We start from the raw sequence: 24,336 nt of genomic DNA on the forward strand, positions 1-24,336 counted from the left end.
GGGTTGAAATGTGAATTAGACTTCTACAGCTAAGAAATAGAGAACTCCAAAAATCCAATAAATCACTTCAGTGTAAAATTTAAAAAGAATGAATGGCAAGTGTTTCATTTTATTAGTGATAGGTTGAAACATTTTAAGTGATTTTTTAAAGCTTTATTTTATAAAAAATTGTTGTGTAAAAATCTAAAACTTATTAAACTGCCATAGAGGCCAGACAGTTTGGTGTCATTCTTTTTTTTAATTCTTAAAGGTTTATGTTTATTTTTTGGTCATTTTCCCCTATTTTTTAGAATTTTATTTCCAGTATAGTTAATATACAATATTCTATTAATTTTAGGTGTACAATATAGTGAACCAACAATTCTAGACATTACTCCGTTCTCATTACCATATATGTTCTTTTAATCCCCTTCAGCTTGGTATCATTTTTAAAAAATTAATTTTATTGTGCTTTAAGTTCAAAGGGACTTTTCAAAGGTAAATAGCTCAACACGTTGAGCCCTCTGCATGAGAGGAAGATTCATTGAACACATTCTATTCTTCGGAAATATCCTGAACCTAGATAAATCCTGAAAAATTCTTTTGTGTTCTAAAATGTATGATTTACAAATAATAGCACTAAGTTTTATTTGTACTTGGGTTTGCAGTGACCCTTCCTGTGGTTAGTTTTAGCTTATCTTTGCTGAGTATGACACGATACTATGTAATATAAAGTATTAATGACCGTAAGACTCCCTGGAGCAATCATAAATACCAAAGACTTCTCATTGTGAATCCTTTACATCTGTTCAAGAGGAATTTTATTCTTCTTTGATACGGTCTTATTTTTCAGATAAATGAATATGCTGTAAAGGTTATTTTTTTTCAAATTTATAATGTAAGATATTTCTGATAGTTACCCCCCCCCTTAGCTGAAACCTGGATAATGGCTATATAGTCTCCATTTACTGCTTTAGACAGAGAGCCTCTTTTACCTTTCCTCTCTCCCTTAGAACTGATAAGGTGCACAGTTAGTAACTCCATTTTGTGTCCCTCCCCCGCCATACTACTATAGTTAAGGTTGTGGTAGTGTTTCCATTATAAACATAAATCTGCAGACGTTTATAATTTGAATAACAATTTAAAGATGTTACTTTGTACATTGGATTTCAATGGTGTGTTTGTATTTTCTAATTTTTTTAAAAGTGGATTGAATATATGTGCTTTTTTCTCATAGTATCTTCTACTTAAGATTTCAGAGTGCCTTATCATTCACACTGGCATGGCAAATCGTGTTATTCCTGTTCTTTGGAGACCTCACACATAGCTCACAGAAATTAAGTGATTTATCTGAGATCATACAATGAAGGGGCAGTTAATGAGGTTAAGTCAGAACCTAGTATCTTAGGGGTAGCTGTCTTCAACTCAGTTGTCTTAATACGTAGGTGTTCTGAGAATACTCTTCTGGTTTACTTTTCCCCTTGGTTACTTTTGGTTGATACACTAGGAAAGTAACTTTACAAATGTGGTCAAACTTGCTGCTTCTCACTGTTTCTCATAAGTCACTTTTTCATGCGGTTATTTAGGCATAGTGACCAGTGCAGAGTAGCAGGGCAGGTAGAGCAGAAGTCAGAAACTCAGCCATGGGTGCCTGCTCTCTGGTTAGCAGAAAGCATAGCTCAGTGGACTGACTTTAGTCAGGAGGAGAAACAGATCAGAGAGACCAATGCCTTGAATTTAAAAAGCTGGCTCATGGAAATGGGATGTCACACTGGTACAGAGAGGCATCGGGGACCAGCATGGTATAGCAGCCTACACACCAGCAGGTGAAATGTGAACACTAAGGACTGGAAAATCTTGTTGGAGGAATCATGCAGCAGGCAGACTGGCAGTAGACAAGTCCAGGGGCACACCTGTTGGGCCCAGTTCCTTAGAGGGCATTTGGTAGGACCAAGGCAGCCCCAGTCCATCAAGTAGTGACAGAAGCAGGCTCCCAGTGTAGGGGCTCAGGTAGCAAGGACTAAGACAAAAGTAAAGTTACTGCATAGGGTTGAGCCAAGACCTTGGGAGCAAAAGAAAACCCTAATTATCAATACTAAACTAGACGAAGTAAGCACCAAAAAAAAAAAAAAAAACCCCAATAAATAAATCAGTTTCTAATACTGACAGAGGAGGTTTTAAAGAAGATAAAAACAGAGTAACATGTACATTTAAATTTATTTTTTTTTAATTTTTAAAAGATTTTATTTATTTATTTGAGAGAGAGAGAGAGAGAGAGCCTAAGCATGAGTGGGGGGTGGGGTGGCACAGAGGGAGAGAATGAAGCCAACTCCCCACTGAGCAAAGAGTCTGACAGGGGTGGGAAGGACAATCCCAGGACCCTGAGACAAGGACCTGAGCCAAAGGCAGATGCTTAACCTACTGAGCCACCCTGGTGCCCCTTAAATTTATTTACATTTTATTTACTTACTACCTGCTGTTGTTTTCTAAAAGCCACACATGGGATAGCTAGGATTTGAAAACTAAAATCAGTTCTTAATGAAGTACATATGCTTTGTATTTTCTCCCCTTCCAGCTACTTCTAGCACAATTTCCCCAAAATTAAGATTTTTATTCCACTCTTACAAGTAGAAGAGGCAAAATTATTAGTACAATTGATACTCAGCTATAAAGGATAAAGGTTAGGTGTGTGCATTGTGTGTGTGTGTGTGTGTGTGTGTTTGTAGACATTAAAACTGAACATTAAACTTGTTAATTTGAGAGCTGTAAATAAAGGTGGTGGATTCAAACACCAAAAAAAAAAAAATAATAATAAGGTTAAAATAGCTTACCTTTAAAGTGCTTCTCACATTTGAAGATTCTGCATTTCCACATATTTTTGTCTCACATCTCATGAGGTAAGTATGCTATGTGTTTGATCAGCAAATTATCACATTGCATTTTTATTTAAAAACTCCCATTTCAAAGTCTCTTCGTTTGTCTCATAAACATTCCTTTTTTTATTGTTATGTTAGTCACCATACAGTACATTATTAGTTTTTTTTTTTCATTTTGAAGAGTTTTTTTTATTGTTTTTCTGAAATTTTCTTTTTTTTTTTTTAATTTCTTTTCAGTGTTCCTGATGTTGTTTTCCAGGATTCATAGTTTACATATAACGCCCAGTGCTCCATGCAATATGTGCTCTCTTTCATACCCTTTAGTATCATTTTGAGTTTACTTAGCAATATAGTCCTTCTAGATAATAGTCCTGTATTTTAGTAGCAATTCTTCTGAAGTATTGGCATTATGCCTCATTATATTAAAGAAATATCCATGCCAACTACCTAAACATGACATGGTTTTTTACTTGATCTGCAAGTTGGCAGTAAGAGAGGAAATTCATAGTACCTCTATGTTAACTAAATGCCATATCAACTTAAATTATCTAATATGCTACTGTAATCTACTTATTGAAATAGTAGTTTGATTAGACAAATAGTCTATAAAACAGTAGGAACTGTTTTAATGCTGCAATGACCACAGCCCCCACAAATGCCAAATTATATGCAAAGATCTTACCTTTTAATACTCCAGAGTTCTTTGTCAGTGGCTCCAAAAGCAACTTGAAAATATATTCTCTGGTTCACCTGGTTTATTATTTTGTCTTAAACCCATTATCTTGAAATACAAATTCAGTTTTAGGTAGTGGTCTAGTTTAGATTTGGGTGGTTGTGTAGTGATGTCTTTATGGTAACTAATGGTTTATTATTCTTCAGTGGTTTGGGGTGGGAAGCGTTTTCACATCTTTTGAAAGGATTTGACATCTTTTGAAAGGATTTTCAAGATCACTGTAATTAATTTGTATCCTAATTTGGCCAGTAGTATCTATAAAGGCTCAGTAGAGTAAAAACCCTTAAGTTTGGCAATTAGCGGGAAGTTCTCCAGTGGACATACATGGAATTTGCACTTAAGTGTAAAGAACCAACTCCATAGGTGCAGAAGGAAGATGTGGTGAGTATGGAAAAGGTCCAGAGTTTAGTCATCTGGTCGCTCATTGTGAATCAAGAGTTGAGGCAGCTGCCAAGAGATCAGAGGCAACCAAATTCCAGGCTGGCAGGGAGAATTCACAGTAAATTGGAGGGATGGCTGTTTCCTACCCTGCACTTCCAACCCCAACCTGGTGTCTTGGGGGTCAATTTGGGCTTCTCTAGTTAGCTGTATAAATTCTTAAGTATTTAAAATTGGAACTCATTCAAATACAAGTTGTCAGGATGGAGAGAAAACTTGAAACCATGTTTATATAGGGAAGAGCTGGAGGAACTGAGGCTATTTATTCTGGAGGAGAGGGTACAGAATTGCTGTCTTCATAGATATAAAGGACTATCATGTAGAAGAGAGGTTAGATTTATTGTGCATGGCTTTGGAGGGTAGACTCAGGGCCAATGGAGCATGTTTTGGTTCACTATAAAAATAGCTTTCTGAAGGTTACACATGTTGCTGAAAGGAGTGAACTGCCTCCAAAAGTAGTCATTTTGGACTGTGAAGACAACCATGCCTATGCAGATGGTTGCTATTGCAAACAAGGTCCTAGGAAAATCCCACAAGACTGGACTCCAGAGTCCTCCCAACTTAGTTCTGTGCCTTAACAGTCTCTCTGTCCAGCTAACACATTTCTTGATCACCCTCTATTTATCAAGTATAGTGCTAGGGGTGCAGAGAACTTCAGGCATTCTCGTGGGGAAACCAAACATGCAGCCGTCACTACAGCACAGGGTGAGAGTAACCTAATCCAGTTCGGGTATCTGCTCCTCAGATGGAGCAGTGCTAACAGTAGGCTTCCCAGGGGTTCCATCTGAGTCTCAGGTTTCTTACCTCTTATATAAGGGGTATATAAGAAGGGGGTGGTATTATGGACATTGGGGAGGGTATGTGTTTTGGTGAGTGCTGTGAAGTGTGTAAACCTGGTGATTCACAGACCTGTACCCCTGGGGATAAAAATATATGTTTATAAAAAATAAAAAATTATATTTAAAAAAAAAAGAATTCTATATGTTCTATAGATGCTATATGCTCTATAGCATTCTATAAAAATAAATTCATTTAGTGTTTTCCTTTATAGTTTCATTTTGATTGTCATACCTGTGGTGCTCTAGGTTTTACCAATCTCTGGGTGCAAATGGCATTGGTAACAATACCAAGATTTCACTTAGCCTTGCCTATTGTGCTTCTTAGGACCTCCAGACCTCTATGAAAATCTTACCCAGCTATCTCCAAGACTCCCTGGCAATGCCCAATGGGAGCTCATGAGCTGACTCCTCCTGCTTCTTGCTCTATTATTATCTGAACCCATCTGAGTGTAGTGCCTCCTCATGCCAGTCCTGCTGGTGCTGGTACCCTCTATGACACGGTCCTCACCCGGCATTGGTATTACTAGGATTGCAGCCTTCATGGTGCTGAGGTGGCATTGTACTTCTCGAGGTCTGCACTATAGCACAACCATACTAGTCCCAGCAAAAATGGGGTCTATGGCCCACTTCCTCACTTTGTGTCATTTTTTGGTCACCTGGACAGTGAAATGGACTAGATAGGATTGTGTCTCAAAAATTCCTCTTGAAATAAACTCCTCTGGTCTCCACCTGCAACCCTAAGACTGTGGGTCTAGTAGCTGAGAGAGACACTAGGGTTTTCCTTTCATTCCAGTTTCCCCCCAAGATCTCCAAAGGTCCTCTTTGTGCTGGCCAGTTCTCCTTCCGTAGAAAGATGAAGCAAAATGAACTATAATCCTGGCAGCTTTAGGATCCAGATCATCAAATATACCTATACCTGAGATTATTAGTGTTATTGTTATTTATGTCTTATGTCTGGCACAGGACTAAATGGTTTTCATATACCATCTCATTTAATGAGCTGGTATAAAGCCTTTGGAGCTTTAGACTCTTAGTATCCTCATTTGTAGATAAGGATGAGGCTAAGAGAAATTAAGTAACTTGCTCAAGGTCAAACAGCCAACAGAACTAGAATTCAAAAACCAGACTGGTAGGAAATATTCTAGAAACCAAATTCTCAACAGGCCCCCAACACTGGGACATAAACTCTCCATCTTATAACTGTTTAGCTGTAAAGTGCCTACTTTGCTCATTTGTTGTCTTTGCATAAATTCAACATTAGTTTTTGCTTTCAGGGCTGGGAAGAAACCGTGGATGCTGCCATTTCCCACCTCTTAAAGACTTGCTTATCAAAGAGTTCAAAGGAGCAGGCTTTGAGCCTCAGCAGCCAGCTGAACATACCCAAAGATACAAGCCGATTGAAGAAACACATCGCCTTGCTCTGCGATAGATTAGCCAAAGGTGGACGTCTCTGCTTAAGTACGGATGCAGCGGCTCCGCAGACCATGGTTATGCCAGGTAAGAGCTTTGTCTGTGCTCCCTAAACACGACTACTTTTCACAAATTAAAGGAATGTGCCTGAGGTTGTATTTGGGGTTTGCATTTCATATTAAAGTGATGATAGCCAAGAAAATTGCTTTCACATTTACCCTCAGATATACCAGGGTAACCACTTGGATAAATATTCTTGGGGTATTTGCTTGCTAGACATTTCTAGAATGATATGTCTTTTTTCTTCCCTCTGCTTTTAAATATATGATCCACTTTGTCTTGCTTCTAACCAATAAAAAGTGGATTAAAGAATAAAACTATTTTTAAGGAAAAGTTTTACTGGATGTGGTCTCGCGATACCATATTTCATAAATGTAAATAGTATAATACAAGCAGCTAATGTAATCCAGATGAGTGAGCCCCATCCGCACTGCTCTTTGCTTGGATTGTGGTCATCAGAATAAGGCGGGGGGAAGAGAAGAAGAAGTCTGGGATCAGGAGATGTGAACAGGCTGCAGAGATGTGGCACCTACAGGCCAAGGAGAGAGAGAGACCCAGCTTGCCCAACATGAGCAGTCAGTGCTGGCCATGGGCATCCCAGTAAGCCCTTCCCGTGGTCAGAGGGGCTAAGCAATGAATGGTGCTGCACTTGGGTCCCTTAGAGGCAATAGCTTCCTCTTAGTGTCTGTCTTCATAGCAATAGCAAGGAATATAAAGTAAACATATTAATTCAGTGCAACAGCTGTAGTTTCTATTTCCTTCTAAAGCAAGGACCATGGTATGAGAAATGCTGTGGTTTTCTCTTCTTCCTTCTTACATGCCTTGTGTGCCCCTCCCCACCATGCTGGTGCTCTTCCTCTTGCTTCCTTTTCCCCTCAATCAGCATTCCTAGAAGTAAAAAGGAATGCAAGCAAAAACTTAAAAAGATAAACATGGAGACAGCATAGCATAATCTAATAAGCACAGACTATGGAGGCAGACAGACCAGTGTTTGGGTCCTGCCTTTATCCCTTACTGCTTATGTGACCCTGGATATATGTTAGCTTTTCCAGAGTTTTAGTTTTCTTCCTTTTAAAAGTAGGTGTAATAATGCCTTCCTTGTTACTGGGGCCTTAGATGTTCATAAAGCGCCTAGCACAATGCTTGGGATAGAGACACACTTAAAAAGTAAAGCTGTAATTCTTACCATTGTTATAGATATACATTTAATTCAGTCTATAATTTGGGGGTGGGAGAATAGCTGGTTTGGCATCATAAGTTGCTGTATTCCATAGTTAGAAATCTTTTTTTTTTTTTTTACCTTATTTACACTTGGATAGAACCTAACTTTTATTCCAAAATATTCCAAATATAATATTTCAGAATAGAAATGTCTTTCCATATAGAAACAGTTGTAATATAGTTTATCTCAGTTTAGCCCCTCTTCATCTTTCCCTTGTTATCTTTCCCTAACTGGTCCTTTGGCCTCTACTCATCTGTCTTTGTACCCTATTACAGGATTATTTTCGTTAGAAATAAATATTTAGTCTTAATGAGATAGTAAATGAAAAATATTTACTATGTTCAGCACTCAGTACATAGCTCTCCCTCCTTCCTTGGCAGTTAAAGAAACAAAGGAAGCTTGAGAGAGAAGGACAAATATATACAAGAGAAAACTTAAGAAAGAGATGGGATCGGCCCCCTGACTGGCTAGCGTACCTACCTGTTAGTGCCTGGGCAGCCCTGCCCTTTTTTCTCTGCCTCCCTGCCCGATTCTCTTCGAGAATGGCCAGTGACAATGCTGTGAGCAAAGACCTTGACACCTGGAGAGAACATATGCTCCCTTAGTCACATTTATTGACTATGAAACTTTAGTCATTTGCTTAAATAACTAGGTTTAGAAGCAGCTTGAGGGCCATGTCCAAAATTTTTCAGTGTGTGGAAGGAAGGAGCACAGGAAAGGGGGAAGAGAAGGGAGGGAGGGAGAAATGAAAAAAATGCAGGTAGATGGAAAATGTTATTGTTCCCCAACCAGGAGTCTATAAGCCAGGCCTGTGCCTCTCAAGCCTAGTCTAGCCGAGGTCAGTTCACTGGGGAGACTGAGGCTTCATGCATCTGCGCTGCACTGTCATGGGCTTCATTGCTTCTACTTGACCCAGTTTTTGGCTCTGGTTGAGTGATTCTCTGTCCCGCTTGCTTTGATCTAATTATAAAGTGAGTTTTAAAAAAGTGTGAAATCAGTGCTTTCATTAACATGCTCCATTACCACCTATAATACATTTTCCTCCCTAGAAATCAAAATTTTCACACACTTATTTCTGTACTTAGCACATTTCTGAGGTAGAAGAAACATATGAAATAATTACTGTTTATAAACAGAAAGCAGATTTAGGAAAAGCTAGATAACTTGTCCAGATTTACATGGTGACCAGAAGTGGTCAGTCTAGAATCCAGATCTAGCCCACTGTGCTTCCCTCTAGACCACACAGACCATAGTGGTGCAAATATACTTCCAGTCTGAACTTCCTCCTGTGTAAGCTGTGCTTGATCTGGCCTTCTTCTTCTTCTTTCTTAAATCAGTCTAGTAGTGTGGGAGGAAAAGGGCAGAAACAGTGTCTTGTCTTTGCTATGAGGAATATGTTAAAGATTGATCTTCATTTTGTGCTTCATTTCTGTTATCTCCATAGGTGCCATGATCCCCATCATCACAGAAATAATAAGAAATACTCTGTTACTGCAAGCCAGTAATTGTGTAATTTATAGAGTTAGTGTAGCTGTCATAGTTGTTTCAGAATACACAAAGGGAAAGTGGCATATTAGAAAGGAGTGGGTTACTGAACGTAGAAGCCTGCAAGCGTTTTTCACAGACATGATCTTTTTTTAAAAGCTGGGCAGGATCTCAGAAATCATCTGGTTCACCTCCCTCTCTTAATAGCTGAGGTAACTGAGGCCTAGGAAGATGAAGTGACTTAGTGGTTGGTATTACAAGGCAGGAGTGTGTGTCATTTTACCATGTTCCCTATTAAATGGCAGATGGATAAACATCTCAGAATAAAAAACCCTTGGTCTTCTCTAGCCTCATGACTTTATGAGCCCGGAACCTTGGATGTGCCCTTTCTTTGCTCCAGTAAAGGCCATGATGACAACATCCTCCCTGGCATCCACAGTTTGAAAATCTTTCCCACTGGGAATTACCTTATGGATTTTTTGCCTCACATTTCTCCTGTTTGCCTTTATCAACCTTCAGATGCTCTATCAAGATTTAGGTCACCCTTTTCTGGGTATATATCTATTTTTAATTATAGAATAATCAAACTTTCCTGCCTCCTACCTATAACTCTGATATTTGCATTTTTTTTCTGCTGGGGAATACTGCACTTTCATTAAATGTCCTTTCTCTAATCTCAGCTGTGTGCATCCCCTTAGAGCAAGAGTCCTAGAGGGCCATCAGCATGGTGTTTTAAAAAAATTGAAATGTGAATGCCTTTAGTGGTCTAGCTGGCTTTCTGATATGTTTGTTGCCTGCTCTGTCACTGAGAGATTTGCCAATGGTTAGAGGTTTCCTTTTATGACCTCAGTGTCTAGGGTGATATTTCACTGGCCCTAATTACAGCTAAGACTTGACTCTGTCAAACACATATGTAAAACTTAATGCACACGTAGATGGGCCTAAATTACAGTATTTGGAGACGAGTCATTTTAACCTCATGAATACTGGAACTTTTTACCATTTCTGTATGGGTTTTTTTTCCTTTTGTTTTTTCTTTTTTTTTTTTTAAGACTTTATTTATTTGAGAGAGAGTGAGGGACCACAAGAGAGAAATACCAGTGGAGGGAGAGGCAAAGGGAGAGGGAGAAGCAGGCTCCCTGAAGATCAGGGAGCCTAATGCAGGGCTTGAGGACTCCAGGATCTCAGGAATCTGAGATCATAACCTGAGCTGAAGGCAGATGCTTAACCAACTGAGCCACCCAGGTACCCAGTCTGCCTGGATTTTTAACCTTTATGTGTCTCGGTGATGCTTTGCCCTGAAAGAAGTGGAGGGGGTTATGATGGCTCATCATATGGAAGCTTGGAGAGATGGTGTGCCCATAGCAGGGCAGGACTGAGCAAGGAAAAAGAATTAAGGACAATCCAGGCTGGTCAAGTGCCGCAAGGAACTATTCTCTTAATGTGATCCATTGAATCAGAAGTTGCAGGGGGCCATAGCTTCAACTGGACTTGCTTTGGCATTGCTGGGCCTTAAGGAAGCCAATTTGGGGTGGGGGCAGAAAGCAAAGACAGTTTGATAAATAAGATGAACCTTTTCACAGGTATGAGTCAGAAAACTTACTCTGAGATTTGATATGGACCACCCCAAAATTAGTATTTTGTGCATTTTTACTCTATTAAATGGGTAGGAGAAATTAGAGAGTAAAAGTTTGAATAAGGTATCTATTCTATCCTTTGGGAAGATAAATTTAAAGCTCCCACTTTTTAGTATTTTAAATTTGAGTTAATGACCTTTTTGCCTTATGGGTTGATGTTATTTTGAGGCTTCTTCCAAATGACCCATTTCAGTAGCATTTAAATTTAGCTTTCTGAGGTCTCACTTAGATGCTTGGTAAGGCATTTGGTGTTTACTTTCATATTGTCAGTGTGATCTAGCTGTTGGTTTTATACTTTATTTGAACTTTTATAAGTTTGAAGTCTTTCATTTAAGAAATTTAGACATTCAGCATAGGAAAGGCCTCAGGAAAAATTACTAAATAGCTTCTGAATCTATTTGTTCATTTTTGTTTAAAAAAAGAGTGAGTTCCAAAATGGTAAAATACTGTCGACCCTAGAACAACGCAGCTTTGTACTGGACAGGTCCACTTTTATGCAGATTTTTTAATAAATACAGTACAGTGCTGTAAATGTATTTTCTCTTATGATTTTCTTAATATAATTTTCTTTAGTTTGCTTTATTAGAAGAATATAGTGTATAAGACAGACAACATACAAAATGTATTCCAGTCAGCCATTTATGTCATCGGTAAGGCTTTCAGTCAACATTAAACTCTTCGGAAGTGTTTGAGGAGTCAGAAGTTATATGGATTTTCCACTGCACAGGGAGTCACCACTCCCAACCCCTGCATTGATCAAGGGTCAACTGTGCTATTGTGAAGCAGACTTTGTCTTTAGAAGTACATGAGCTAGGTTGGTCCTTTAGCGGTTATGTAATATAGGATAAGTTTCTTAGCTTGTCAGCTTCTCAGTTTTTCTCAATTATAAGTAGGAATAATAGTGATACTTTACCAGAGTTTGTAGCCAAATTAAATATAACAGTACTTGGTAAGTGCTTCACACAGCAAATTCTCACAAATTGTGAGCTTCTATTAATAATTAGTATAAATACTAATGTAAAATCTAAAAGGCACTTATGAGAATTTGACAAAAGGAAAAAAGGTAGTATCAGACAAGAAATTTTTAAAAAGAAGAGTGTAAAATTTGCCTTTTTGGGACACTTGTTACAAAGTTACACTGAATGGCAAGCAGTGTTGCAGTTACCACAAGGGAGCTTGGTATACCAAATAGGACATTCAAAATTGATTAACGTATGGAAGGTTTCAGACTAGTTGGTATTAGAAGAAAACTACCTGAAACTGGAATCAACATTTTATTGTTTTTATTTGGGAAAATAAAAAGGTTCAGTTGAAAAATAAGGAAAGTTAAAATTAATAGTAAGTTTATTTTATCATGTGTTTGCCAAAATTGATGTTATGCCTATAATTACGTGCTAATTCTTAGAGACGACAATGAAAGAATTTTGTATGATTTTCTTTTTGTTTGTTTTGGCATGTTGATAGATATTCCCATTTGACCTTACAAGCACCTTTACAAGAGAGGGTCCTTTTTTTTTTTTTTTTTTTTAAGATTTTATTTATTTATTTGCCAGAGGGAGAGAGAGAAAGTGAGTGCACAGGCAGGCAGAGTGGCAGCAGAGGCAGAGGGAGAAGCAGGCTCCCCACGGAGGAAGGAGCCCGATGCGGGACTCGATCCCAGGACTCTGGGATCATGACCCGAGCCGAAGGCAGCCGCTTAACCAACTGAGCCACCCAGGCGTCCCGAGAGGGTCCTTTTTAGGAAAAAATATTCCAAGGTATCATCCATTTCTCTAGGTGGCGTCTTTCTTAATCCTTTCTTATGCAAAACTTTTTCTGCGGAAACATCTATCCTGTCATCCTCTGGTCAATTTTTTTCTCTCTTGATTAATAGGAATGTTTGCCAAGATTTCACTGGTCACTGTCCTTGCATCTCTAATGACACTTTAGCTGCTTCAAATCTTGCATCATTTGCAAGATTTGTAATTTCCCTCTGTAGCCCATTATGTTGTATTTGCAACAATTTCCAAAAGTTGGTGAGAGATGGACCCATGTAAAAAGTTGAAAGCAACTAGGGATTCATCTAGTGTTAAATGTGGAAAGATACTTGAGTAGAAACTGATTTTATAAGTAATCTTAGTTTTTGAGTGAATACCTTCATGTTATGCTTTTGCTTTTCTGTGACTATAGTTGGGATAATCAGAAGTTCTAGAGACAGGAAAATCCACCTCCTTCTCTGCCAATTAAATATATAACAATTTAGAATGTACTAATCTGAACTTGGACGTCATGTTCTTGACATTTGAGAGCAATGGAGACAGGACAAGTGAGTTTAAAAATGGTGCTAGGAACTAGCCTGCCATTTGGAGAAAAAAAATAGATTACCTAGTCTGTACCATGTGCTACAGCACATTTTTGATAGCTAAAGATTTAAATGTAAAAAAATGAGATCACAAAATACAAGGAAATAAAGGTAGATACATAAATGTGGAAGCAGGATAGGTCTTTCTAAGTCAGCGAAGGCAGAAAACAAAAGATTGAGCTTCTAGTTCAGAAGCACGTAAAACCAAGGTACATGTTAATGGTAATTACCCTGGGTGGCAGGGTTACAGGCACTTAGTATCCTCCTACCCTTTCTTTTCCATATACTGTGTACACTTTCCTACAAAAAATGTATATAACTGATAAGAAGGGACCATGGTCCAAAGTACTACCAAGAAAACAACTATGATTGTATTAGAAGTAGTGGTAAGGAAAAAACAAGGATTCATTTCATAAACCAGGAAATTAATGGTTTTTATTCCCAAAAGGAAATTTCCCAAAACACATTGAACATGTGTTTATTGGGCTTATTTGTGTTTCTATCCTGATAAATGAGCCCAAGTCCTTCCCTGCCCAGGACTCCCTGCGTAAATGTATGCAGCCAGATTATGGATTCTGCCTCCATCCCATCTCTGTATCTCCTCTCTGAAAAAAGGCCAAATTTTTCCAATTATTGGTCTCTGAGTAGCTTTTTCACCTTTCCACTAGTGACTTCATAATTCCTAATCCGGTGAATGCTTTGCCCACAACTCATTTGGCTGCTTTGTACCCTTTTATGGAAGAGATCATTTCCTTGGAACATTTTCATTTCTTGGCTTTTCTTTCATATTGGAAACTGTTCCTGTCCCCCTCAGGCCTGTCTTTTTCTGTCTTCTTTGTGGCTTCTTGCCCCTTTTTCTGTCTCTTGACTATTAGGATTCCGTCTTCATGCTCTCCTGGACAGTCTCATCCAATTACGACCTACATTCCATGATTTCTGAGTTTGTACCTTTCTGTCTGGCCTTTCTTCCAGATTTCATATGTCTCCATCAGTACCCCATAGGCCTCTCCACTTCCACATACCTGAGTGCACCTCACCTCCTTCTGCATGTCTCATCTCAGTGAATGATGTTACCCGATGCCCAGGCCAGGGGCCTCAGAATGGCCATGACCCCTGTTTCCTTTATTCCCCATTTTCAGTCAATCACCAAAACTTGATGGTGGCACCTCACAAATATATCTCTTTTCATTGTCCACCACTGCTATTAACTTACTTAATGCCCTTGTCTCCTATTGCTATTAAAATGGTCTACCAGTAGTCTTCTTGAATTAACATTCCTCCTTTATTTTTAGTACTACCATAAAACAAACAATTTATGAATGTTCATAGCAGCATGATAGCCAAAAATGGGAAAAATCCAAACATTTATCAGTGATGAATAAATAAATAAATGAGGCACATCCATATAGTAAGATATTCTATAACATGGATAAATATTGAGAACATTATACTAAGTGAAAGAAAGCCAGTTCAAAAGACCATATATTATATGATTCCATTCATATAAAATGTCCAGAATAGACAAATTCATAGAGGCAGAAAGTTTACTAGTGGTTGCCTAAGGCTAGGGGTGGGGTAGGGATGGAGAAATGGGTAGTGATAGCTAATAGGTAGAGGATTTCCTTTTGGGTGAGAAAAATATTCTAAAATTAGGTTGCATGATGGCTGCACAAATCTGTGAATGTATTGAAAACCACTGAATATATGTTTTAAAAGTATGAATTTTGTTGTAATAAAGTTATTAAAAATAACATATCTTTAATACACACATAAAATTTTTTATAGCAATCTTAGAAATTCAGATGGGAAAAAAAGATAAAAAATCACTAATAATCTGACCACCCTGCAACAGATACAGATACTGTTATATATAAATGTATGCATGTGTATATACATACATATATATATTCTATGCATGTGTATGTGTATACATCTTTCCTGTTTTTTTTTTTTTACTTTGCATAGATGTACTTTTGTTTTATAAAATTGGGTCATACTGTACCTACTGCTTTTAACCCATTTTAAAAATGCTCATTAAATTATTATTGTATTATTAAATATTACACATATTTTAATAGCCACCTACTTAATCAGTCCCCTTTTGTCAAATACACAATTTCTGATTTCAGTATGATAAACAATTATTAGTGAACATTTTTTGTAGCTAAATCTGTATACATCTATAATGAATTTACAGTTTTCCATGAGTGAGGGTTTCTTTGCAAAGGTGGGGATCTGGCTATGTTACTTAATCTGCTTGAAAATATTTTACAGCTCCCTGTTACTTACCACATTTAATCAAAAGTCTTAAGCCTGAAATATAACATTCTTTATGAAATAGACCAACATTATCCTTCTAGCTGTTATCTCCTGCACTTTCATCCTTAAGATTCTTTACCAGTACTGAAGTATTCAATATTTTCCAAATATACCATGCTTTGCAGGCTTCTGTAATTTCCTTGGTTTAGAGAGTTAGTCTTTGGCTTGTGGTAAAATTACCACTAATTTCTGAAGACCCAGCTGAAATGATGTTCCACAAAGCATTCCCTATGCCTCCTGGCAGTACTAGTCCCTCTCTCATCTGTGCTTCTTGGTCTGTGGGCATATGGCTATTGTAGTGCTTATCATATGGTACCATACTTTAATATTTTTACTTCATCCCTCACTCCCGTATTAGACTGTGAAGTCTTCCATAGCAAAATACCACAGGCTGGGTAGCTTAAACAACAGAATTTATTTTCTCACAGTTCTGGAGACCGGAAGTCCAAGATCAAGGTGCTGGCAGGTTTGATTTCTCCTGAGGTCTGCTTGATAAGCAGGTAGATACCTTTTATCTGTCTTCACATGACCTTTTTCTCTATATGTCCATACTCCCAGTGCCTCTTCCTCCTCTTGTAAGGACACCATTTCTTTTGGATTAGGACCCCACCCTTATGACCTCATTTAACTTTAATTACCTCTTTAAAGGCCCAGTCTTCAAATACAGTCACATTGGGGGTTAGGCCTTCAGTCTGTGAATTTGGAGGCAAACACAGTTTAGTCCCTAACACTCCCAGATAGAAGGTAAACATGCATGGAAGGCTCAGTATGTATTGTATTCTTCTGTGTGACCTTAACACCCCACTTATGCCTGGCATATATATAGTTGATGCCCATTCTATATCTTTTAAAACTTCTTATTCTGAAATAATGTAAAATATCTATAATATTTTGAATAATAGACTCATAGGAAGATGCACAAATACTACATGGAATCCCATGTTCCCTTCATTCAGCTTTCCCTAATGGTGACATTTTATATAACTGTATTACAGTATCAAAAATAGGAAATTGACATTGGTTTACCCTACATTTATAGAACGAATCAGTGGAGATTTTCATAAAGAGAGTAAGTCTTAAAGTAGGTATAAGTATTGGACTTTTTTTTTTTTTTTTTAAGATTTTATTTATTTATTTGACAGACAGAAACCACAAGTAGACAGAGAGGCAGGCAGAGAGAGAGGGGAAGCAGGCTCCCCGCTGAGCAGAGAGCCCGATGCGGGGCTCGATCCCACGACCCCGGGATCATGACCTGAGCCGAAGGCAGAGGCTTCAACCCACTGAGCCACCCAGGCGCCCCAAGTATTGGACTTTTGAAAGGGTGATGGCAGATAATGTACATAGAGTTAGTGATCTGAGCAAGGAGATGTGGACCTGTAAGTAAACTGGCTAAGTTTCAGATTAGAAATTCCATTGAGTAGATCAATAAACACTACTTGGTATAAGAACTTGAAAAGCTAGGTAAAAGAGATTGAGCATAATGCAGATGGTAATGGGAGCTATTATAGGTTCATAAACTATAAGTAACATAAAAAGCAGTGTTCTAGAAGTACTGTTCAGAGCTTGGTATGCAGGATAAAGGTAAGTATGACAAACATGGAAGAATACAGGTAGTCCATCAAGTTTTTTAGTTGCCATTGATGGAACTGGTTAAGTTAGCAAGTGAATGTTGTTTGTTATCAATAATGTGCTTCATTTCAAATATGATGAACTTGAGATGCTTCCAAGAGGGGATGTGCCCAACAGCTGGATCTGAGGAAGTCTTGCTTAAAAGAAATACTAAAGCTTGAAAAGTAGATTTTCATATCCTGAGTTTCAGAGTCATCACTAAAACTGCATTTGGGGCACTTAGGTGGCATTGTCCATTGTCTGCCTTCGGCTCAGGTCATGATCCCAGGGTCCTAGGATTGAGTTCTGCATGGGGCTCCCTGCTCAGTGTGGAGTCTCCTTCTCCCTCTGCCCCCCCCACCCCATTTGTGTGCACACTCATTCTCTCTCTCTCACAAAAATAAAATCTTTTTTTAAAATTAACATATAATATGCTATTGGCCCAAGGGGTACAGGTCTGTGAATCATCAGTCTTACACAATTCACAGCACTCACCATAGCACATACCCTCCCCACTGTCCATAACCCAACCAACTTATCCCTACCTGCCCCCAGCAATATAAATAAAATCTTTATTAATAAAAAAAACTTTGCAATTGAATGAAACCTTTGAGGGAGTACATAAGGAGGGAAACACTAGATTTGGAATTTAGCTGCAGAACCACAAATCTGGGACAAGAAGTGGATTCTATAGGGAGGAGGGAATTTTAAAGAATTCCCGGAAGATAGGATGTCAGTACTATCAAGGTTAGAAAAAGCTCAAGCAAAAATCCTTCTGTAACTGAAAGGAACAATATAGGAAGGCAGATGGAAGAAATAGGCTGGGTTGTCATTTCTTTTCTTTTTTCTGTTCAAAAATGATATTTAGAGGTGTTTGAAGGTCAGGGGGTGGTGGCAAAATGAGAGTGCTAAAAATGTAGCATTCATGTTAAAGGTGAAACTTTGAAGAGGCAGAGGAATAATCTAGAGTATAGGTAAACTGAAGAGAGTTAATATTTAAGAAGAGAAAAAATGAGGACCTAGATATAAGTTGGGAATATATGGAGATTTAAGAGAAAGGAACATTTAGTGAAACCCAGCTGATGAGTTTTGGAGATGTCTTATAATGATCTGTGAGAGAGCAGGAAGGGGTAAATGGTGAGGTGGTAAATTAATGCTGATTTGCAAGAGCCACTCTGGGAAGGACAAGTCAGCCATTTAGTAATTGTGCAGATAATTATTCTTCTGAGGCCATAGTTTCTTCACTTGAAATATTGAGATAACACCTCCTGGGTTTGAAACAACATACTATTTCAACATTATCTTAAACATTGAATTGTATTGTATAAGTAAAGAAAACAGTTTTTAATAGGATGTTTCTTCTTATCCATTGTAATAGGGAGTCCATAATGGGATGAATGGAAATTTAGTGGGAGACTGTTTGAATCCAGGATTAGAGTTGTATTTGACAGGAGAAGCAATTAGGAGTAACTAAAGGGGAAGGTCTACCATCAAAGACCCAACAGAATAACATTCTCCCTGTGTGTGCTTAGCAAATACTTGTTGATAGACAAGCTGGCTGGTAACTAATTACAATGTGATGACCAAAGCCCAGTTCTTGGAAGTAGGGTTGTTAATACAGTAATAAAATACCAGGGGAGTTTGAGGAATTTCCTTCCTGCAGATGTTTAAACTAATGTGGATACTCAACAGTTTAAAGATAATTTGGGAAAAACCCCGCCTGAAAGCAGGGGGATAAATAACTTTTAAAGGACATCACTTTACCTCTGTCTTTAGTCATATCATAGGGACAAATCTGTAAAATGCCAATTTTTACTCTCACCTGGCTGTAAACGTGAGCTGTCTTTTCTGATCAGAAATATTACAATAGAAACCCTAACTCTGTGATTTCCAGCATCTTTAAAAATTGCATAGGTTGGCCAAAAGAAAGAGTGTCTCAGTACACTAGAGCATCCCTCAGGAAGATAATTATTTCTGGGACTTTGTGTCATATAAAAAAGAACTTTTCTGACATATTTTATTCACACTTAGGGCTGTTTTATCATCAAATATGAGGATGAAAAAATTGGTATTTATTCCAGCAGTTGCTAATATGAAGGGATTTCTACAGATATACCATAAACTGATAGCAGTTTGTCCAGTTTTCTTTCCCTTGACTTTTACCTCCCCCCCCCCCCGCCATCAGCTTTGGCTACCTTAGTGGCTCTGCCTTCTACAGTAAGGTTTTACTGGTTTACCTCAAAATTGAAACAAACATACTTCTTGTTTTCTTCCCTTTAACTTTTTCTCCTAATATCAGCTATCTGTCCAAGGAATTATATCTTCAACAATAAATACATTTCTCTGCTTTCAGTGTAAATTGATTAATAGTATTAAAGTTGTATTTGTTTTTCATTTATCTTTAGATTTTAGGGTGGCTGGATAAAGTATTTTAAGTGCTTAAAAACAGTGACTTATGTGAGACAGTAAGACTTATTTCATAGCACGTTATTTTTATTTGAAAATTTAAAACATATGCATGATGAGAATATCCACAGAGAGACAGGGCAGACAATACAGTTCGACCCATTCCTATTTCTTAGTCATTTTTAATTTGGGCCAATATACCTGGCCTAAAATAAGAATAACATTCTGATGACACTGAGCAGCCCTAGCAAGTAAAGAGAATGTTCTTCCACTTTGAATCGTCATCCTGAGTGGAGCCAGGTCCATGTTGCCAACTTTTTAAAAAATCTTTTTATACTAAATTTTAAAGAAACCCCATTTTTAATGTGCTTATTCAAGTAACTTATTGGAATAGTTAGTTCCTTCTGATTTATATATAATGTGGGTATTTCTTAAACAATTAAAAATTAAAACGAAAAATGATTCTCTCATTTCTGGTGGTTCTTAGAGCATATAAATCTCCCAGTTCTAAAAAGTAAAACACCTTTTGTTGTATTCCTCTGTATTGTATGTCTAAACTTTATGTTTTAAATATATCTTTTAGTTTTTAAAATGTTTAATTTTTTTAAAAAGATTTTATTTATTTATTTGACAGGCAGAGATTAAAATAAGCTGAGAGGCAGGCAGAGAGAGAGGAAGAAGCAGGCTCCCCGCTGAGCAGAGAGCCCAATGCAACGGCTCGATCCCAGGACCCTGGGATCATGACCTGAGCCGAAGGCAGAGGCTTTAACCCACTGAGCCACCCAGGCTCCCCAAATGTTTAATTTTTAATTTAAAAATAAATATTTTGGTTAGCCAGAATTTTTGTATTTCTTTCAAGTCTGCTTTTGGAGCCATATTCCAGTGTCATGTGGAAAATGTTACCAAAAAATAAGGTGATGTCACTCTCTAGCTTTCACAAGCCATGATTTATGCTAATACCTATAGGATGATTTTTATTTAGCATATTAGTTTCTCTAAGATACTTCTGTCATTTGTTAAAAATAAGCTTGGAAGTATCTGTAACCACAAAACAAGAAGCAAATACATTGTACTGGTGAATAGCATGGCAAGTGGTACAAGGCTCCAGCTTACTGGCTTTCTGGTTATGAGCAAATGCAGTGGCAAATATTAAGAGCTCAGGTATAGAAATCTGGTGGGTTTCAATGGAAAAATTAAAGTTCAATACACCATATCTTTCGAGGGGGACATTTAGTTAGTGTACATGACTGTGTAAGTTACCTGATGGTGCATGTTTTACATATTTTTAAGAGACAAAAAAAACTTTCAAAATTAGGTAAAACACCAGATTTTAATTTCTTAAAATTAACATGCTAGCTTGTGGAAAATCAATTATAATTTATACATGTTATAAGTTTATAAATTATACACTTCATACTTCATTATTTCCTTTGAAAAATACATCATGTACCATGCCATGTTTGAGATCCCAAGGTGAAATTTGCTGGGTGCTTACTAAGTCCCAGGTACTAGGGGCACAGTGATAAACTAGACAAACACAACTCCTTCCCTCTTGGCATTTACAGTCTGGTAAGGAACAGTCAATACACAGGGAAACTAATTTTAGATAATGAAAATGCAATGCAGAAAAGTAAGTCAGGGTAAGAGGAAAGAATGCTAATTATATTTGGTATTTGTGGCTATATCTTTCTTATGACTAAAGCCTCTTTCTCTTTTCCTTCATTTCGTGAAATTAGGGGAGGTCATATTTCATTATTTGGACAAATGCCTTGTGAGACATGTTAAAATAATTGTTTAGTTATATAATATTATAGTTAAGTTTACTATTATTAATATTATTTCTGGACTGTATTTTTTAAAGCTTTAAAAAAAAAAAAGATTTATTTATTTGAGAGAAAGACAGAGACCAGGCATGAGCAGGGGGTGGGCATAGGGAGAGGGAGAGAGAATCTCAAGTAGACTCCACCAAGTGCAGAGCCCAATGTGGGGTTCAATTCCATGACCCTGAGATCATGACCTGAGACAAAATCAAGAGCCGGCTGCTCAACCAACTGAGCCACCCAGGTGCCTCTAAGGCTTTCTTTTCTTTTCTTTTCTTTTCTTTTCTTTTCTTTTCTTTTCTTTTCTTTTCTTTTCTTTTCTTTTCTTTTCTTTTCTTTTTTCTTTCTTTCTTTCTTTCTTTCTTTCTTTCTTTCTTTCTTTCTTTCTTTCTTTCTTTCTTTTTAAATTCACATATAATGTATTATTTGCCCCAGGGGTACAGGTCTGTGAATCATCAGGCTTACACACTTCACAGCACTCACTGCAGCACATACCTTCCCCACTGTCCATAACCCAGCCACATTCTCCATACACCCTCCGCCCAGCAACCCTGTTTGTTTTGTGAGATTAAGAGTCTCTTATGGTTTGTTTCCCTCCCAAACCCATCTTATTTCATATTTTCCTTCCCCACCTCCCAAACCGCCCACTTTGCCTCTCAAATCTATCATATCAGGGAGATCATATTATAATTGTCTTTCTCTGATTGACATATTTCACTCAGCATAATACTCTCTGGTTCCATCCATGTCATTGGAAATGACAAGATTTCATTTCTTTTGATGGTGGCATAGTATTCCATTGTATATATATACCACATCTTCTTTATCCATTCATCTGCTGATGGACATCTAGGTTCCTTCTATAGTTTGGCTATTGTAGACATTGCTGCTATAAACATTTGGGTGTACATGCCCCTTTGGATCACAACATTTGTATCTTTAGGGCAAATACCCAGTAGTGCAATTGCTGGGTCATAAGGTAGCTCTATTTTCAACTTTTTGAGGAACCTCCATGCTGTTTTCCAGAGTGGCTGCACCAGCTTGCATTCCCACCAACAGTGAAAGAAGGTTCCCCTTTCTCCGCATCCTCACCAGCACCTGTCATTTCCTGACTTGTTAATTTTAGCCATTCAGACTGGTGTGAGGTGGTATCTCATTGTGTTTTTGATTTGTATTTCCCTGATGCCGAGTGATGTGGAGCACTTTTTCATGTGTCTATTGGCCATCTGGATGTCTTCTTTGCAGAAATGTCTGTTCATGTCCTTTGCCCATTTCTTGATTGGATTATTTTTTCTTTGGGTGTTGAGTTTGCTAGCCCTTTATCGATTTTGGAAACTAGTCCTTTATCTGATATATCATTTGCAAACATCTCCCATTCTGTCAGTTGTCTTTTGGTTTTATTGATTTCCTTTGCTGTGCAAAAGCTTTTAATTTTGCTGAAGTCCCAATAGTTCATTTTTGCCCTTGCTTCCCTTGCCTTTGATGACGTTTCTAGGAAGAAGTTACTGTGGCTGAGGTCAAAGAGGTTGCTGCCTGTGTTCTCCTCAAGGATTTTGATGTATTCCTATCTCACATTGAGGTCTTTCATCCATTTTGCGTCTATTTTTATGTGTTGTGTAAGGAAATGGTCCAGTTTCATTCTTCTGCATGTGTCTCTCCAGTTTTCCCAACACCATTTGTTGAAGGGACTGTCTTTTTTCCATTGGACATTCTTTCCTGCTTTGTCAAAGATTAGTTGAACATAGAGTTGAGGGTCTATTTCTGGGCTCTCTATTCTGTTCCATTGATCTATGTGTCTGTTTTTGTGCCCGTACCATACCGTCCTGATGATGACAGCTTTGTAATAGAACTTGAAGTCTGGAATTGTGATGCCACCAACTTTGGCTTTCTTTCTCAACATAACTCTGGCTATTTGAGGTCTTTTCTGATTCCATATAAATTTTAGGTTTATTTGTTCCATTTCTTTGAAAAAAAATTGATGGTATTTTCATAGAGGTTGCATTAAACATGCAGATTACTTTAGGTAGCATAGACATTTTCACAATATTTGTTCTTCCAATCCATGAGCATGGACTAGGTTTCCATTTCTTTGTGTCTTCCTCAATTTTTTTCATGAGTATTCTATAGTTTTTCTGAGAATAGATCCTTTGTCTCTTTGGTTATGTTTATGCCTAGCTATCTTATGATTTTGGGTGCAATTGTAAATAGGATCGACTCCTTGATTTCTCTTTCTTCTGTCTTGTTGTTGGTGTATAGAAATGCAACTGATTTCTGTGCATTGATTTTATATCCTGACACTTTACTGAATTCCTGTATAAGTTCTAGCAGATTTGGGGTGGAGTCTTTGGGTTTTCCACATAAAGTATCATATCATTAGCAATGGGTGATAGTTTGACTTCTTCTTTGCCAATTTGGATGCCTTTAATTTCTTTTTGTTGTCTGACTGCCGAGGCTAGGACTTCTAGTACTATGTTGAATAGCAGTGGTGATAATGGACATTCCTGCCATGTTCCTGACCTTAGCGGAAAAGCTCTCAGTTTTTCTCTATTGAGAATGATATTTGCTGTGGGTTTTTCATAGATGGCTTTGATGATATTGAAGTATGTACCCTCTATCCCTACATTTAGAAGAGTTTTGATCAAGAAAGGATGCTATACTTTGTCAAATGCTTTTTCAGCATCTATGGAGAGTATTATATGGTTCTTGTTCTTTCTTTTATTAATGTATTGTATCACATTGATTGATTTGCAGATGATGAACCTACCTTGCAGTCCTGGAATAAATCCCACTTGGTGATGAATAATCCTTTTAATGTACCATTGGATCCTATTGGCTAGTATTTTGGTGAGAATTTTCTCATCTGTGTTCATCCAGGATATTGGTCTATAATTCTCTTTTTTGATGGGGTCTTTGTCTGGTTTGGGGATTGAGGTAATGCTGGCCTCATAAAATGAGTTTGGAAGTTTTCCTTCCATTTCTATTTTTTTGGAACAGTTTCAGGAGAATAGGTATTAATTCTTCTTTAAGTGTTTGGTAGAATTCCCGTGGAAAGCTGTTTGGCCCTGGGCTCTTGCTTTTTGGGAGATTTTTGATGACTGCTTCAATCTCCTTACTGGTTATGGATCTGTTCAGGTTTTCTGTTTCTTCCTGGTTCAGTTTTGGT

General features: G+C 37.7%; 1 protein-coding gene across 2 annotated transcripts in view; it reads left to right on the plus strand.

The window, feature by feature from the left end:
* BBS9 (Bardet-Biedl syndrome 9) overlaps nt 1-24,336 on the plus strand; it is a 447,161-nt gene that overhangs the window by 369,223 nt on the left and 53,602 nt on the right. For both annotated transcript variants that reach the window (XM_004762629.3, XM_004762628.3), the window contains one exon: nt 6,140-6,362. In XM_004762629.3, coding sequence (XP_004762686.1) covers nt 6,140-6,362 — 223 coding nt within the window. The remainder of the gene's footprint in view (nt 1-6,139; nt 6,363-24,336) is intronic.

Source organism: Mustela putorius, unplaced genomic scaffold, assembly GCF_011764305.1.
Source record: "Mustela putorius furo isolate JIRA1106 unplaced genomic scaffold, ASM1176430v1.1 tig00003845_pilon_pilon_pilon, whole genome shotgun sequence".
Taxonomy (NCBI): domain Eukaryota; kingdom Metazoa; phylum Chordata; class Mammalia; order Carnivora; family Mustelidae; genus Mustela; species Mustela putorius.